Source organism: Dromiciops gliroides, chromosome 4 (assembly GCF_019393635.1).
Source record: "Dromiciops gliroides isolate mDroGli1 chromosome 4, mDroGli1.pri, whole genome shotgun sequence".
Lineage (NCBI taxonomy): Eukaryota > Metazoa > Chordata > Mammalia > Microbiotheria > Microbiotheriidae > Dromiciops > Dromiciops gliroides.
This window is the reverse complement of record NC_057864.1, coordinates 36,812,540-36,827,368: the sequence shown is the minus strand read 5'-3', so window position 1 is coordinate 36,827,368 and position 14,829 is coordinate 36,812,540. Positions and strand designations below refer to the sequence as shown.

Below are 14,829 nucleotides of genomic sequence, written 5' to 3'. Positions count from 1 at the left end.
CGAGCACACACCAGACACCCCAAACAGGAGCATTTCCTCTGCAGCCCCTTCCTTGGCAAGACAAGGAAGGAGAACAAAAGTGAGAACCATCCCCACCAAAGCAAAGCGAAATGAAGACATAGACGCAGGCAACCACCCTCCCACTGATTTCTTTCTGTTTGCTCTCAACCACAACACTTCAAAAAAAACACCCCAAAATATAATAGGACACTTCAAATGACGGCTATGAAAAGGCCAAAACTGGAAAAAGAACCTGTTTTATAGAAATTAATCACAAGTATTTACAGATTGTGTAAAAACTTAAAATTCTGAGGGGGGAGAAAAGACTGTTAACCAAGTTTCTTTTTTTTTCATTGTCAGTAATCTTGCTTCAGTAAATTAGCTTCCTTGGATTTCAACACTTGTTAAAAAAAGATAAACTTTATTTTTTAAAATCTTCAATCACAAAAAATCTATATTTTTTCATCTAAGCATTTATTTTTTTTTTTACGTAACCCAAAAGACATGGAAAGAAAGGGGGAAATCATGTATTTACTAACGTATATAAGTGAATCTTTTTGGACAACATATAATAAATATGATATATCATTGATCACTCAGTCTTTCCAATGTACATCTTTAATAGTTTGGAGCATGCCACTTTTCCAAAAGAAAAAAGGTCATGAGAAAACAGTGCAAAGTTCTCAGTTTACCCTTCTCTTTTCTCTAGGGACAGGCGCCAAGTCCTCTGGAGTCCTCTGCCACCCCGTCTCTCTTCCTGTGGGCCTCGGCCTCTCCGTCTTTCTGTTTCTAGGCCTTTGTGGTTCTCCAAACCATCCCTACCACCACCCCCCCCCTTTTCCCAAGAACTTGAAGTTTTGCCTTTGCAGTCATAATTTCCACTTACAAGTTACACCCTGCGTGGGTTCAGGTTTGTTAGCGTTTTTCCAAGTGTCCCACTGCTCTGAAGGGAAGCATCCTCAGCTCTTGGCTGGAGGGAGGGAGGGAGATGGGGAGAGTAGGGGGGGGGGCAGTAGACGCCCCGACCCTGCTCAACTTTTTACAATCCCCACACCCACTTGTTAGCTTCCTCTTCTTCCTCTTCCTCCGATTCTTTGTGTCCGCTGCTTCGAGGGGCAGGTAGTTGCCTGGCGCTGGGGAGGGCTGGAAAGGGCAAGGGAGGAGTCCGGGGGAGCTATGCGGGCTGGGGCAGCAGTGTCGCTCTTCATCGGGGGTGTGGGGTCCCCGGGATAGGGTTGGACAGAGGGTTGAGAGCCGGCTGGCCCCCTGGCCCCAGGCCGTGGATCAGAACCCGGGGCACAAGGGGCCGCTGGAGCTGCGGGTGGGGCGCGGGAGGAGTCCGATACATGCTGCTGTACATGGCGGCGGCGGCCGCCGCGGCCGTGGTGCTGTCCATGCTGCCCAACAGACTCGGGTGGTAGAAATAGGGGGACGGAAACATCCTCTGAAGGGCAGAGTAATTCCCGGCCTCCGCCAGCAACTCAAGGCCCACAGCGGTTTGCCTTTTCCATTTCGTCCTGCAAGAAACCAAACACAAGAACACATACATGCGTCTGTGTGGACCTCAGCATCCCTGAAGCCCCTCTCCTCATCTTGTCCCACTTCTGGGGGGGGGGACGAGATTAGGAGGAAAGGGACTCTAAGGACCACCCCTTCCCGGGGCTTGTTTGTGTCTTCAAACATAACTCAAACATAAGTAGCTAGCAGCATTTATTATTATTATTATTATTATTCTCATCATTATTTGATAAATTCAAAACGGGATGACTCAAGTTTTCCCTGTCTCCTCTGGTGCTAACCTTGGTTACTGTTTTGATTCATCTAGGAAACTTTCCAAAAGCCAAACTCCACAGTCCCACAAGAACGCCCTGAGTCACCTAAAATCAAGGATCCCTTCTGATACACCAGCACCCCTGCCCTACCCAAATACTAGTTAACCATCCTGCTGCTTAGCCTCCCCTTCTACCCTTTCCACTTTTTCACACACACAGAGGCCCCAAGTCCCTGGGCTCTTTCCCCCAAGCAGACCAACTGAAGTCATACCAACACCAGAACCGCCACTACCACACCCTATTCCAGCCCCCAGTTCCCTCACTCCAAGAGCCTGGCTGAAAGCAGAGGGGACTGTGAACAAAGAGACGCCACGACTCAAAACCCTTCCTCCTCAACTCTCAGCCCATCTGAGCCCCCCCAGGCTGCGCAGCGACATCTCATCATGCAGGACCCTGCAGCCGGCAGGGTTGGAGCAGGGAAAGCAACGAGGTTTAAAAATGGGAATTCGTTTGAGGGGAGGGGGTGTTCCCAAGGGCATAACACTTCTGGGCCATTCAGAAAAGCCCACCTCGACATATTTTTCCCCTTGGGAAGAAAATAACAATTAAAAACTGTGATCAGATTCTTTCCCTCCCTCCTTTTTCCCTCCCACCCCCATAGGACTCCCGAAGAGAAAAGAGGAGAGGAGAGGAGAGGAGAGGAGAGGAGAGGAGAGGAGAGGAGAGGAGAGGAGAGGAGAGGAGAGGAGAGGAGAGGAGAGGAGAGGAGAGGAGAGGAGAGGAGAGGAGAGGAGAGGAGAGGAGAGGAGAGGAGAGGAGAGGAGAGGAGAGGAGAGGAGAGGAGAGGAGAGGAGAGGAGAGGAGAGGAGAGGAGAGGAGAGAAGAGAAGAGAAGAGAAGAGAAGAGAAGAGAAGAGAAGAGAAGAGAAGAGAAGAGAAGAGAAGAGAAGAGAAGAGAAGAGAAGAGAAGAGAAGAGAAGAGAAGAGAAGAGAAGAGAAGAAAGGGGAGGAGAGAAGAAAAAGGAAAGAAGTTTATAAAAAAAATTCAAATGCCTTGTCAATGCAGAGCTGGTAGATCCATACTCAGCAATTCCAGACAAATTAATAAACATGGCGCCTGTTTAGATTGGCTCCAAATGACACTAATGTTTTCCGACAGAATTAGGGTGGCTGAAATCGTATGTAATGAGACAGAAAATTATGGCAAAGATAACAACTGGACGCAGTTCCCCTGTCTCACTTTCTAGATGATTAGAATACAAACCAGAGACATAACTCACCAAGATCAAGGCAGAGATAGAGGTAAAGATAGAGACACAGCTGCAGATGCAGATGGAGTCAGGAGTAGAGACACAGACACACAGAGACAGAGAGGCAGAGAGATAGAGATATACATACACACGGAGACAGAGCCAATTCCCCCTCCTGTAAATCCACAGCCCACACCCCAGCCTGTGTTTCAAGCTCTTTATAATGAGCCACAGCACTGCAGAGTTAACTGTAATAACACTGAGACTTTGTTTCCCCGTCTCTTTTCTGGGTGGTCACACACACAAGAGACAAAATGTTCATCAAAAGTGGCTATTTCTAAGTCAATTAACATGCCCAGGGTTGGTGTGTCCTTGTCCAGCTTGCCGCTGGGACACAGAGAGGGTAAACACTGCCTCGGGTCCCTTAGCCATTTGCCGAATTAAATAATTCTTCCTGACCATGAGCTGGACCGATTACTTTGACTGGACACTTCTCCTAGTGAGATGAAGGGGACTAAGCCTCCAAAACCTTTGAAATTCTGCTGTCCACTTATATAAATCCCCTCCTTGCTATCTTCCCTCTTCCTCTGTCTGGCCCAGGAAGTTTTACGCAGGGAGTCAAGCAGTTGAGATGGAAAGCACAGAGATTGGGACGGGGAAGCTAAGAGAGAACAAAAAGGTATCAAGATGTGTACTAGATACACGCATCCCTATGAGTAGATATGGATATACACAGTGTGTGTTTATAATTATACAAAGATACCTGTGCCATCGGTACATACGTCACGTGTCTGATCTCTATACACTGTCAATTGTTCGCCGTTTTAATTTCCCTTTTTTGCACATGTCTACTTCAATTATGTAGGGAGGGGGTTGGGGGGGGTGTTCCTGAGTCTGTTTCTTTGTGTGGGAAAATAAACCCCAATCAATAAGAACGAACTTTTTTGTTTTAAACATCTCGAGCAAGGTTCTTGACTGTCATAAGGAGGGTGGGTGGGGGTGCTTTGTACCAAACGAAGGTGGTTTTTGCTGCTGAGAGGCTTTGCCTGGCGATAGGAAGGGCTAGAGAAGGAAATGGAGGTGAGAAATGGGTCCCACCTGTCCCACAGGCAGAGAAAGGTGGCCTGCGTAGTTGAGAGATCCAAGTCAGAGCGAGACGACAATTTTCTGAACGTCAGAGGCTTTCTCGAGAGAAGCGGACTCCCATTGCCTCTTCCTCCTTCCCCCCCCCCTCCACCACACACACACACACACACACACACACACACCTCATGCTTCTCTTGGGCCTGGGCCTCCCTTACCTCCGGTTCTGATACCAGGTCTTAACCTGAGTATCGGTGAGGTTGAGAGCGGCGGCAAGGTCCATGCGATCCTGCACACTCAAGTACTTCTGTCGCTCGAAACTCCGCTCCAACTGGTTAAGCTGGTGATCTGAGAAGGCCGTTCTCGCTTTCCGAGGCTTCTTGGCCCTGACTGGGGGACTCTCCCGGCTACTTGTAATCTCCCGGTCTCCTTCTTCCTTTGTTCCTACGAGGAAAAACCATTCCTAACCACAGTTAAGAGCTAGCTAGCTAAGAGGAAAACCTAAGTCTTTTTCTTTCGCACACACAGCCCCAAAGAACCCCTCGCAGACAGATCTCAGGGGGCTGAGCATCAATGACCCCAACCCCTTGGGATCGGCTCAGACTCCAGGTTTTTTTTCCACCGTGTAGAGAGGGAAAGGTCCTCACCACCACCACCACCTAAGCAGTGACTTTTGGGATGAGAGGGCCTACTTCTGAGAAAGGATTCCTACATTTTCGAAAATATATGTGGGAAAATATTGTTTTATGGAGAGGGAGTAGATATATTTTCTATTTCTCTTCATGCAATAATTGCTTGACGGTATCTTTTTTCTGAATTGCAGTTTCTTGCATTTTTTCCCCCAATGGATGAATAGAAGAAAAGGGCCCTGGCCATTTTGTTTGTGGGTAGCTGGTGAAGTATTTTTGTGTGTGTTTTTTCTCTTGCCCCTGAAAGGGCACTTGAGATGTAGTCATAGTAATAATCATAATAGTAACAACAACAACACTTGGCAACTGCTCTCATCCGATCTCTGAATATTTCAGAAATAATATGTCAGCCGGACACCAAGTTGAGCTCCCAATCTCTGAGCACGTCCAGGTGACAGCGCTAAGATTTCCGGATTCTATTTGTCAACTTTGTGGGGTTTTTTTTCCCCTTTCCTGAAATGCTGGGAAATCGATATGTCAATCCATCTCTGTTTGTACCAGTTTTTGCAGCGCTCCTTGATCTTCCCTGCAGGAAGAACAATAATCTCTCTAATTGACCCACTGGGGAGGTTGATGCACAAAAAAATCGCCAGACCAGACTGTACATCTGTTTTGGGCACTATTATGCTAATGTTAAAATAGCAAAATGAATGTCTCACATCCCAGTCTCCCGGTTAGTCACTGTTCAGTCTTTCCGAAGACTGGAAGGATTTTTTTTTTTAATTGAAAAATCAGAACACCAATAAGAAAAAGATATCTGCTCTCAGAACGGTGGAAACTGTACCCCATGCAAACCCCACGGACAGAGAGAAGTGATTATTTTTGTTACAGTTCGACATTTAAAAAGAAAGGGTTTATTTTTTTAATTGATCCTCTGTTTTCACGAACACACAAAATCCATCCCTGGATGAAAGGAATGTTCTGTATGTTGTGGTTATCGTTGCTGCTGTTGTTGTATTTGTATTTGTTGCTGAAGTTGTAGTTGTTTAAATTTTAAAGCCAACTCTCAATTCCCTTTAAGTAATAAAAATATTTCTGTGACGCTGACTTGCAGTAGGAAAAGCAAAGAATCTGTGTGTTTGTGTTTAAGCGTCTCAAGGAGAGAACAATCTTTTTAAATAATGCCATCTTTGTCATCTTAATCATAATCTTCCCCCAAAGTTGCCCCTTACAAATCAAGTTGAAAATTTCTCATATTAATTAAGTGCTGCTAAATCCCCATGATTGGTGTTTAGAAAACATGGAAGAAAATGAAAGGCATTTGCATTTTAAAAAATAAACACCAGGTTGCAAACACACTCCCAGACACAACACACTTTAAGTCTAATTTTCTCCTCCCCCCCCCCCCCACAATCTCTCTCCCCCTCCTCTGCCCCCAAGGTTTCAACTACAAAATTATAGTCGTGCCCCTTTCATCAAACAAAAGTGCTTTGGGGTTTTTGTTTTTGTTTTTTGTTTGGTTGGTTGGTTTTTTAAGAGAGAAATAAAAAGATGGGGAGAAAGTCAAAAGGGAAGAATGAAAGAAGGAGGGGGGAAGGAAGGAAAGAAGGAAAAAAGAAGGAACGAAGGAACGAAGGAACGAAGGAACGAAGGAACGAAGGAAGGAAAGGTTTGATATAATGCATAAAAAGAGAAAAGAGGACAGGGGGTGAAAGCCACATTGTTGAGGTTGTAAATGTAGTGTTGCGTGGAACTTTAGACGAATACCCAAAAGAACAACCCCGAAGGCAAGATAAGGCCACCAACTCGTTGGGAAGTAACACTTGGGGACTCCAGTGAACGCCAAAAACAAAACAAAAACAAAAACAAAACAAAAAAACCTTCCGGAATCAAAACCACCCGCAACGGATTCGCAGAAAGCCCCGGGAGAAGAATGAGGAGGAAGAGCTAGAAGAGAACAAGACGCCGGGAGAAGGAACCAGCGAGAGTGCGGGAGGGCCCCGGAAGACTCGGACTCACCGTGGCATTTGACGTCGTTCTGGACATCATCGCGCTTGTCGAGTTTGGTTTTGCTGTCTTCTTGCTCGAGTTTTGGCCTGAAGCTCTCGTTGGCTGCGTTTCCCTCTTGTTTCGGGGTATGATGGGGAGACGAGACGCTGGTGCTGTACGGTGCACAAGCGGCCAGAGGTTTGCTGTCGCCCAGAATGTCTTTAATTAAAAAAGAAGACGTGGAAGTCCTGGGGGCCGAGGCAGCCGAGCCCAGCTGCGGGGGCTGCGGTTGCGGCTGCGGCTGCGATGGTGGCTGCGGCTGAGGCTGCTGCTGGGGGGAAGGCTGCAAACTTTGTGTTGGCTGTGGCGGTTGCTGCTGTGGCGGCGGCGGCGGCGGCTGCCCGTGATGGAGATGGTGATGGTGCGGTATGCCGTCCTGGACCAGGTGGGGCTCTGAGTGCTCCAGGGTGACGGAGATGGGAGACGAAGGCGCAGTTCCTACAGTATCGATCTCAGAACAGGGGGACGGGGTGGCCTGGCTCCTAAAATCCGTGCTCCGGCCATCGACGTGCTGTCGAAAATCTCCGTTCATCACACCCGGGCTGCCCGAGTTGGCGCTGGACAGAATCGTGTCTATTCCAAAACTAGAGCCACTCGCCCCTTCCATGGCTGTCATTTCTACATCGGGCTCGTCTCCATCCGCTGGGCGACACTCGAAAAGGGGGCGACGGCCGCCCCGGGTCAGAGTAATAAAGCGAGGACTTTGAAAATAATAACGATGGTCTAATAAGATGCACAATTATCCGTGCCTTCTAAGAAAAAAAAAAGTCTGGGAGGAAGGAGAGGGAAGGGAAACGGGCTGTGGGTGGGGTGGGGGTGGGGAGTGGGCGATCAGTGGAAGCTTTTGGACTCAACTTTTTTTTTTTAGGGGGGGGAAGAAGGAAGGAAAGTTACAAAAAATGATAGCGAGAAAGCGGAGACTCTATTTCAGCACTACTCGCGCACGTGGCTTTGGCTGTGTGGTTCAGTGTGAGCCACGGCGGGTGTGTAGAAGAGAGAGGACCTAGCTGCCGCCGCCGCCGCCGCCGCCGCCGCCGCTGCCCGGGGCTGCTGCAGGGCACTGGGTGGAGGCGGCGGCGGAGGCGGCGGAGGCTGGCAGCGCAAGGTGGGGCTGTGGCGGCGGCGGGAAAGGGCAGCCAGCTGAGCTCCACGGCTGCAGGGAGGTGCGAGGTGGCCCGGGCGCAGGGCTCCGCCGCTCTGGTGCCGAGTTATTGAACTTTCTGGGAAAGTTGTGGTTCAGCAGCTGCAGCAGGAGGAGGAGGAAGAGGAGGAGGAGGAGGAAGAGGAGGAGGAGGAGGCGCAGCGCGGGGCGGACTCTGGCCACTGCCTGGCTCCTTCCCTTGTAATCCGGCTCCTCTTGGGCTCCAATGACTCCCTCCCGTGACGTCACGGCCATTGCCGCCGCTTTCCCCCCTCCGTGTTTTATTCTCACCCCCTTTATTGCGACATCGCGGCCGTCCCGCGGCCCCCATTGGTGGCTTCAACAGAAGAGACAGACGCCAACGTGTCAGGAACCAATGGCAGCGCGGCTAGCGGACCTTGTCAGTTCCGAAGATACAGTCCTGGCTGCTCTTTTTAGAAGCCCCAGGACCCTTCTTTCCTGCAACCCTAGAACCAAACACCTACTCAACAGTGATCCCTTTAATAACAATAACGTGGGAAGAAAAGAGAAAGAACTAAAAGAAAGGAAGGAAGGAAGGAAGGAAGGAAGGAAGGAAGGAAGGAAGGAAGGAAGGAAGGAAGGAAGGAAGGAAGGAAGGAAGGAAGGAAGGAAGGAAGGAGAGGAGGGAGGGAGGAAGGACGGAACGAAGGAACGAAGGGAGGGAGGGAGAGAGGGAGGAAGGAAGGAAGGAAGGAAGGAAGGAAGGAAGGAAGGAAGGAAGGAAGGAAGGAAGGAAGGAAGGAAGGAAGGAAGGAAGGAAGGAAGGAAGGAGAGGAGGGAGGGAGGAAGGACGGAACGAAGGAACGAAGGGAGGAAGGAAGGAAAGAGCTCGTAACAATTTGTTATTTTTTTTTCTTACAGGGAAAGGTAACGGGGAAAGGGAAGGGGACCTAATTGCATTTAAATCCTTGCAAAGCCTATGAAAACGGCTTCTTAAAGTCTGCTCCTGCCGGTCTTGAAGGAACTGAGAGCAGGGAGGGGGACAGTCGAAGTAAACAAATGAGGAAGTGTGTAACTTCAGAACGTCCGGCCCTTTGTGCCTTCTACTGCTGGTTGAGTCCCGCAGTTCTGGGATATGGTTAAGCCTCTAAAGAGCCATGTCTCCCGCCTGGCCAAGGTGGGCTTGATGAGTGTTTTGCAGTGATATAGAGAAGAGAAAGAGTTGGGCTGCAAAAGATATCTCCTCAGGAGAAGGGGAAGTGAAAAGGCACGGATTAGATCAGGTCGGGAACCCAGGAACCCAAGCCAGAAAGTCTGAGTGCACTGGTCTCGGGTCAAAGCAGATGCCAGTGGAATTGGATTCACCCTGCTTCTCCCAAGTGGGAACTAACTAACCGCGGGGCACGCGGCTAACAGGCTCAGTTAGGAGTAGGGTCTAGGACCGCATGGTTTTTGCTCCCTCTTCTTCCCGGAGCTCTTCCGAAATTCGGGACCCCCTTCTTTACCTATCTCCATCAACAACCCATCCCCACCTCCAACCCCCAACTCCATTCCCACCACCCTGCTGCTCACTTTCTGATCCCTCTCAGGCTTCTCTGGTGTTGGCCGCTCGGTCGCAATCGGAATAGTTACTGTCGATTCGCCTGGGACTCGGAAAATTATTCTACTGGTTCTTTGGAGGGTATCAACTTGTATTAATTTTTCTAGAATGACTCCAACCTGTCTCTTGTTGAATGTCAGAGTAATGGGAAGTGCCACTGACAAGACGGCGTATTACTCCTGATTAAGTACCGTGTCAACCTAATTAGCAGAGTAATTATAAGGTGCTAATGAATGATTCAAAGTTCTTTGAGTTACATTTTACTCCGAATTACCATTTTAAGGACCCTATGAGTCTAAGGTAAACCGTGTTCCTAACATCGCTTCCGTGGAAAGGTGCAGAATGTCTCTACTAATAAAATGACAATTAAGGTGTTTGAAGGGATGGGTTGAACCTCGGGGACTGGTTGTTGACGGAGGTAGTTCCCAGAGGGTGGGTTTGAGGACGGCGAGTAGCTGACCTGGGTACCTGTATGTTTTAAGATCGATTAACTCAAAAATGAAATGGGCCGGATAGACACTACGTCTGTTCTGTATCCGCCCATGATACAGTTGGAGGGGAGGGAGGAAAGCACCCTCCTATCTTCTCCAAGAAAAGTATTGTAATTGACAATTGACACACTGGAATGCAACGCTGCCTGGAGATTATATAGAAATGCAACGAGTTGTTTATCATCATCATCATTACTGTCCGGTTTTCTCTGGAGAAAGAGGGTACAAGAAGGATAGGTAAGAGGGTGTAAAAATCGGACAAACCAATGATCCGATATTTAGGGGGTTCTGATGAAAAGAGAATTTGGAGGCAGAGATAATAATGTTCATCCACGGTGGAAAGGGAAAGATGTTTTCAAGCCTAAAAAGTCGGATTGGACGGGAGGAAGGTTCTAGTGAGTCACGCATTGAAGGGAAGCAAAGGAGATTTTGACATGAGGTCCTAGAAAATCCTTTTGGGAGGCAAATGTTTAAGGAGACCTGACTCTTTGAAGTGGTGACCGAAAAAAGGAAAGTCCACCTCACAGCTCACCCCTTCTCTCTCTCTCTCTCTCTAAATGCGGCCCTCTACTTCCCTCAGCTCCACATCAGAAATCTAGTGTCGGCTACCATTCTCCCTTAAGGCGCCCTGGAAGGAAAGGTGGGTATTTTCCCCTTTGGTTTCATTATTCCATCCAGAAATACACGCTGAGTCTCCTGGCGGTCAGGGGTATGGAAGGGGATAACCGGAGACTTTCTAGGTAGGGCTCCCGAAGATTCACTTTATTTCTTCATCCATCCACTTAAACTGAAGAAAATCTGTCACCGGGAGGGGAACGGTGAGGTTGCTCAAGGTCATTGGTGGAATCTTAACCTTTTCTTTTTTTTTCTTTCTGAGTATCGATTCGGATTCTTCTGACATCATCCATCAGCATTCCGTTGAGGTGTTTGTACCCACAGCACACCCAAGCTCCAAATAGAGGCGGACCGCTTTGGTAGTAAGTTGGGGGTGGGGGGAGCAGAAGAATCCCATAAATTAAAAATCGGGGACTGATGGCACAACACAAATCAATTATTCCCTATCCTTTATAAATAATTCATTTAAACTTGTTTTTGTTTTGTTCAGACGCCTGAAATGACTGAGCAGTGAACACTGCCCGTGGCACACAGCTTGTGTTGTGTGGTTAGAAAGGTTTTGACTTGTAATATTTCACAACATTGGCAGAGGAAACGGAAATTTGATCCCACGGATAAGGAAGTCTAGGAAGAGAGAATGAGGGACACTGGGGAAGATGAAGGATTGGTGGTAGAGGGGGGATGTCTTTTATGAAAGCTTCACCTAGTAGAAGGTATAAGGGCCTTAGTCTTCAGTGCATATCCTTTTTGGTCACCACAGGGCGATTTGACCAGTTTGAGAGGAGGTGGCCGAAGAATAAAAGAGAATGAAAATATCAAATTATGGGGTAAAGTGGATAACAAATAAAAATTCAGAAAGTTTCCTTACTTTACACTAACTTCATTCAATAACGCATTGCTTTGTCTTACATTATCATAAGAAATTGTCTTTTATACATGGTATGATTTCCAATATAGCACATATGTATACTTATCTTCTGGTTTCTTTTTTTTTTAATCCGAATTTTAAAAGAGAAAAGCCTACCCAAATTTACACTCTGTAGGCAGATTGGGGCAAATGTAGGCGATTTTCTTACTAGACTGTATCAAGCCAGAAGATCACCTCATTTTAAGTGTCTGAAATTTGGATCTCTTTCTTCAAGAAAATTTGTCCCAAATTTGTCTTTTCTTAGATTTTTCGGGAAGGTTTATTTTTTACAGTATAGATAAGTTATTCCAAGAGTTGGGTTAAGAAAGAGGGACTTATTTTTTCTCTTGGGAGCTCTGAAGCTCTCAGAATCCAGGAATGCCTTCAAATCTATTCACCCCTTCGATCTCCTTACATTAGAGGACAACCCTGATATTCCCATCATCTGCATCACTCTTTGTTTCTTTAATACACCTCTGATTTGAACAAACATACTAGGTAACCTCCTCCATATGCAGCTGGGTTTTGGCATTTTGCTCATAAACTTGAGCATCGTGCTTTTAAACGTGAACTGAACTGTGAAGGGTGCCCATCTGTCTCTATGATGGGGCTTGGAACTGGTGTTTATCCCTATACATATTTAATTCGAAGGTTTATAAGAGTGTAGTTGTTGACAAAGCAATGAATGTGAATCGGGTGCAACGTCTCCTGTCTCCGCTGGGCGGCGGCAGGGGTCACAGACAGGAGGCCGCGCTATTGTCTATTTTTCAAAACAGTAAATGATAAAGTGTACCTGTAATTTCTTGCCTTTCTAGCCTTCTCCTGGAGGTTGATGGTAGGAATAATTTGGTGATGGTGACGATGAGGTGACTGTTTAAGGTCTCAACCACCAGGATAATCGCAGCGAAGTTTTAATTACTCTGATCAGTAAACATATTCCACATTACCAAAGGTAGTGGCATCCTCCTGAAGGGGGATAAGATGGAATTCAATAAAGAAACAGATTTTTAAAAAACAAAACTGAGAACGAGAGAGAGAGAGAGAGAGAGAGAGAGAGAGAGAGAGAGAGAGAGAGAGCGCAGGCCAGAATGCTCATAGACTTCATAGACTTCATCTTCAGGGAACACAGACAGAAACAGTTGTCTTTCTTCTGCTGTCTTTCCCACTGTTTATTTCTAGCAGGTCCTAATTATACTCCGGGGAATTGAGGATCTGGGAATATATCGTGGTGACGTGGTAATCTTTGGAAAGATTTTAAACGCTGCCATCCAAAAGTGAAGCGTCCAAGACTTCCAGCCCACCTCCTGAAGTGTGTTTGGCTGTTTGCTTGCATGTTTGTCTGGCCTCGGAATATAGTCATCTCTAACTCTATGAGTCCCACACACGCACACTCCTAGAAGCTTATTTCTGGCAGTTGCACTTATGTTGTGGCTACGGCAGAAATTGGGGTATAAAGAATCTAGAGAAACAGGTCCAAAACTACCAACAGCCAAGCTCCATCCCTGCCCCTGGGCTTCTCCTAAGCGCTTTTGGGGGTGTAGGGAGAGGAGAAGGGGAATACTCACTCCCGGGCTAACCAAGGATGATTATTATTTAGCCTGCCCCAGGCAAAGACTTGGGTGGGTAGCTGCAAGGGAGAAGGTCAGGGGGAGGGGAAGATGCCTTAAGAAGGAGCCGGAGCCAACCATTTCTCTCCACAGGCACTTATCCCCAGCTTTTGGGATTAGGTCTAGCCTCTGGTGAATTGACAGCCACCTGGATCTCACGTCCCAGGGTCTTTCTCCCCAGCTTCTAGAGAAGAGCCAAGATTTCTCAGCCAGTACAAGGAATCAAAGATTTGTAAGGGTACCTAAAGGGATAAACTGGCCCATCCCCACCCCCTATATTTCTCTCCTCCCCACCCCTCTTCAATATTCCGGTGTTCAGTCTCTGACCTTGATAGGATACCTACTGGACCAGCCATCACATCTTCACTGAGCCCTCCAGGCCCCAACCTCACATCCCCTGGGAGTATGCCCAGAATTCTGTTTCTCTGGGACAGGAAGGATAGCTAATCTAGAAAACCCTTCTCTGGGAAGTGAGAAGGGAAAGAGGAAGAGAGGTGGGGAATAGGAGCAACATGTTGGGTTATCCATCTCCCAGATGGCTTGTCCCACAGACAACTTCCTGTCCGAGACACAAAAGACCCTGACTAGGGGTTAGGGAGGGCCGGTTCTCAGTACTTTCCACCTCCCTGCCTCTAGGACTGAATCGATTCGATTGGTCTATAACCTATTGGGGTTGGGAGAAAAGGGAGGGAAGAGAAACACAGGCCTCAAAGCCATGAAGGAAGGTGCCAATCAGGGAAGGGGAAATTCATTTGCCATGTTAATTAACAGGCGGCTAATTAAACCGGCACTTTGAGCGCTAATCAATCGCCTTATTAAGTTAGAGCCCTCACTGGAACAAATTGAAAGCTACCAGTCCGGAGTTCCTGCTTTGGGAGCCAAGCCTAGCGTGGTCCCCAATGAGAGGAGATTGGCATCAGGCTGATTGCCTGGCATTGGGATTTGGGTTCCTCCGTCTCCTCCAACCGCTAAGTGGTCATTGCTGAGAAATAAGTCCTTAGCTACCTATTGGCCTATTCAACTGCTCCCTGGTCTGAAGGATGTGTCATAGCAACCAGCGTGGACAGCCAGACCATGGGGCTGGAGAATCACCTTGTGGTTAGGCATTGGGAACTGAGAGTGAGAAGGATAGGGAAAAGTTAAGGCACACTTGGACACTGATAATTTCTTTATCTGGGGATGTTAAACTACAGTTTTCTGAAGTTATGGAGAAGCCTTTCCCTTGATTCATGTTAAAACAAAAACACCTACAGAAGGGTCCCAGGATCATATGAAGGTTGGGAAGAAGGTGAGATCTACAGGTGGACATTCAGCTCATTGATGGGGTGCAAAGAATTGTATGTAGTCTGAGTTGGGGTGGAGGACTGAGGTCTGGTCTAGTAGTCTAGAAGTGGCCTCAAGTTTCAGCTCAACCACTTATTCATTCCACCCTGTGACCTTGAGCAAATACTTTGATCCTTCAGTTTCTCTTCTCCTCATCTAGCAAATGGATACAATAACAGGTGTATGTCCTGGGGAAAGCTTATATGAATGTTAGCAATTATCTTCTGAATCTCTGAACTTTGGACACATACCCCCTCCTTCAAGTCTAAGAGCAAACACATGGACTCATCTTTCTTTATTCATTCTTATTCATCCTTTGCTAATTCTCCAATTTTACTTTAATTTTAGTCATTCAGGCTCTGGCCCCTCTGGACCTTTTTATCTCCTCCATGCTATGGGTCT

General features: G+C 47.4%; 1 protein-coding gene across 1 annotated transcript; it reads right to left on the bottom strand.

Moving 5' to 3' along the window:
* Window positions 1–438: 438 nt before the first annotated feature.
* Window positions 439–7,540, bottom strand: BARHL2 (BarH like homeobox 2). The gene is made up of 3 exons (XM_044005460.1): window positions 6,753–7,540; window positions 4,323–4,548; window positions 439–1,517 (listed from the first exon to the last, which is right to left on the bottom strand). The coding sequence occupies exons 1-3, from the start codon at window positions 7,396–7,398 to the stop codon at window positions 1,205–1,207; spliced, it is 1,185 nt and encodes a 394-aa protein (XP_043861395.1). The 5' UTR covers window positions 7,399–7,540; the 3' UTR covers window positions 439–1,204.
* Window positions 7,541–14,829: the final 7,289 nt, after the last annotated feature.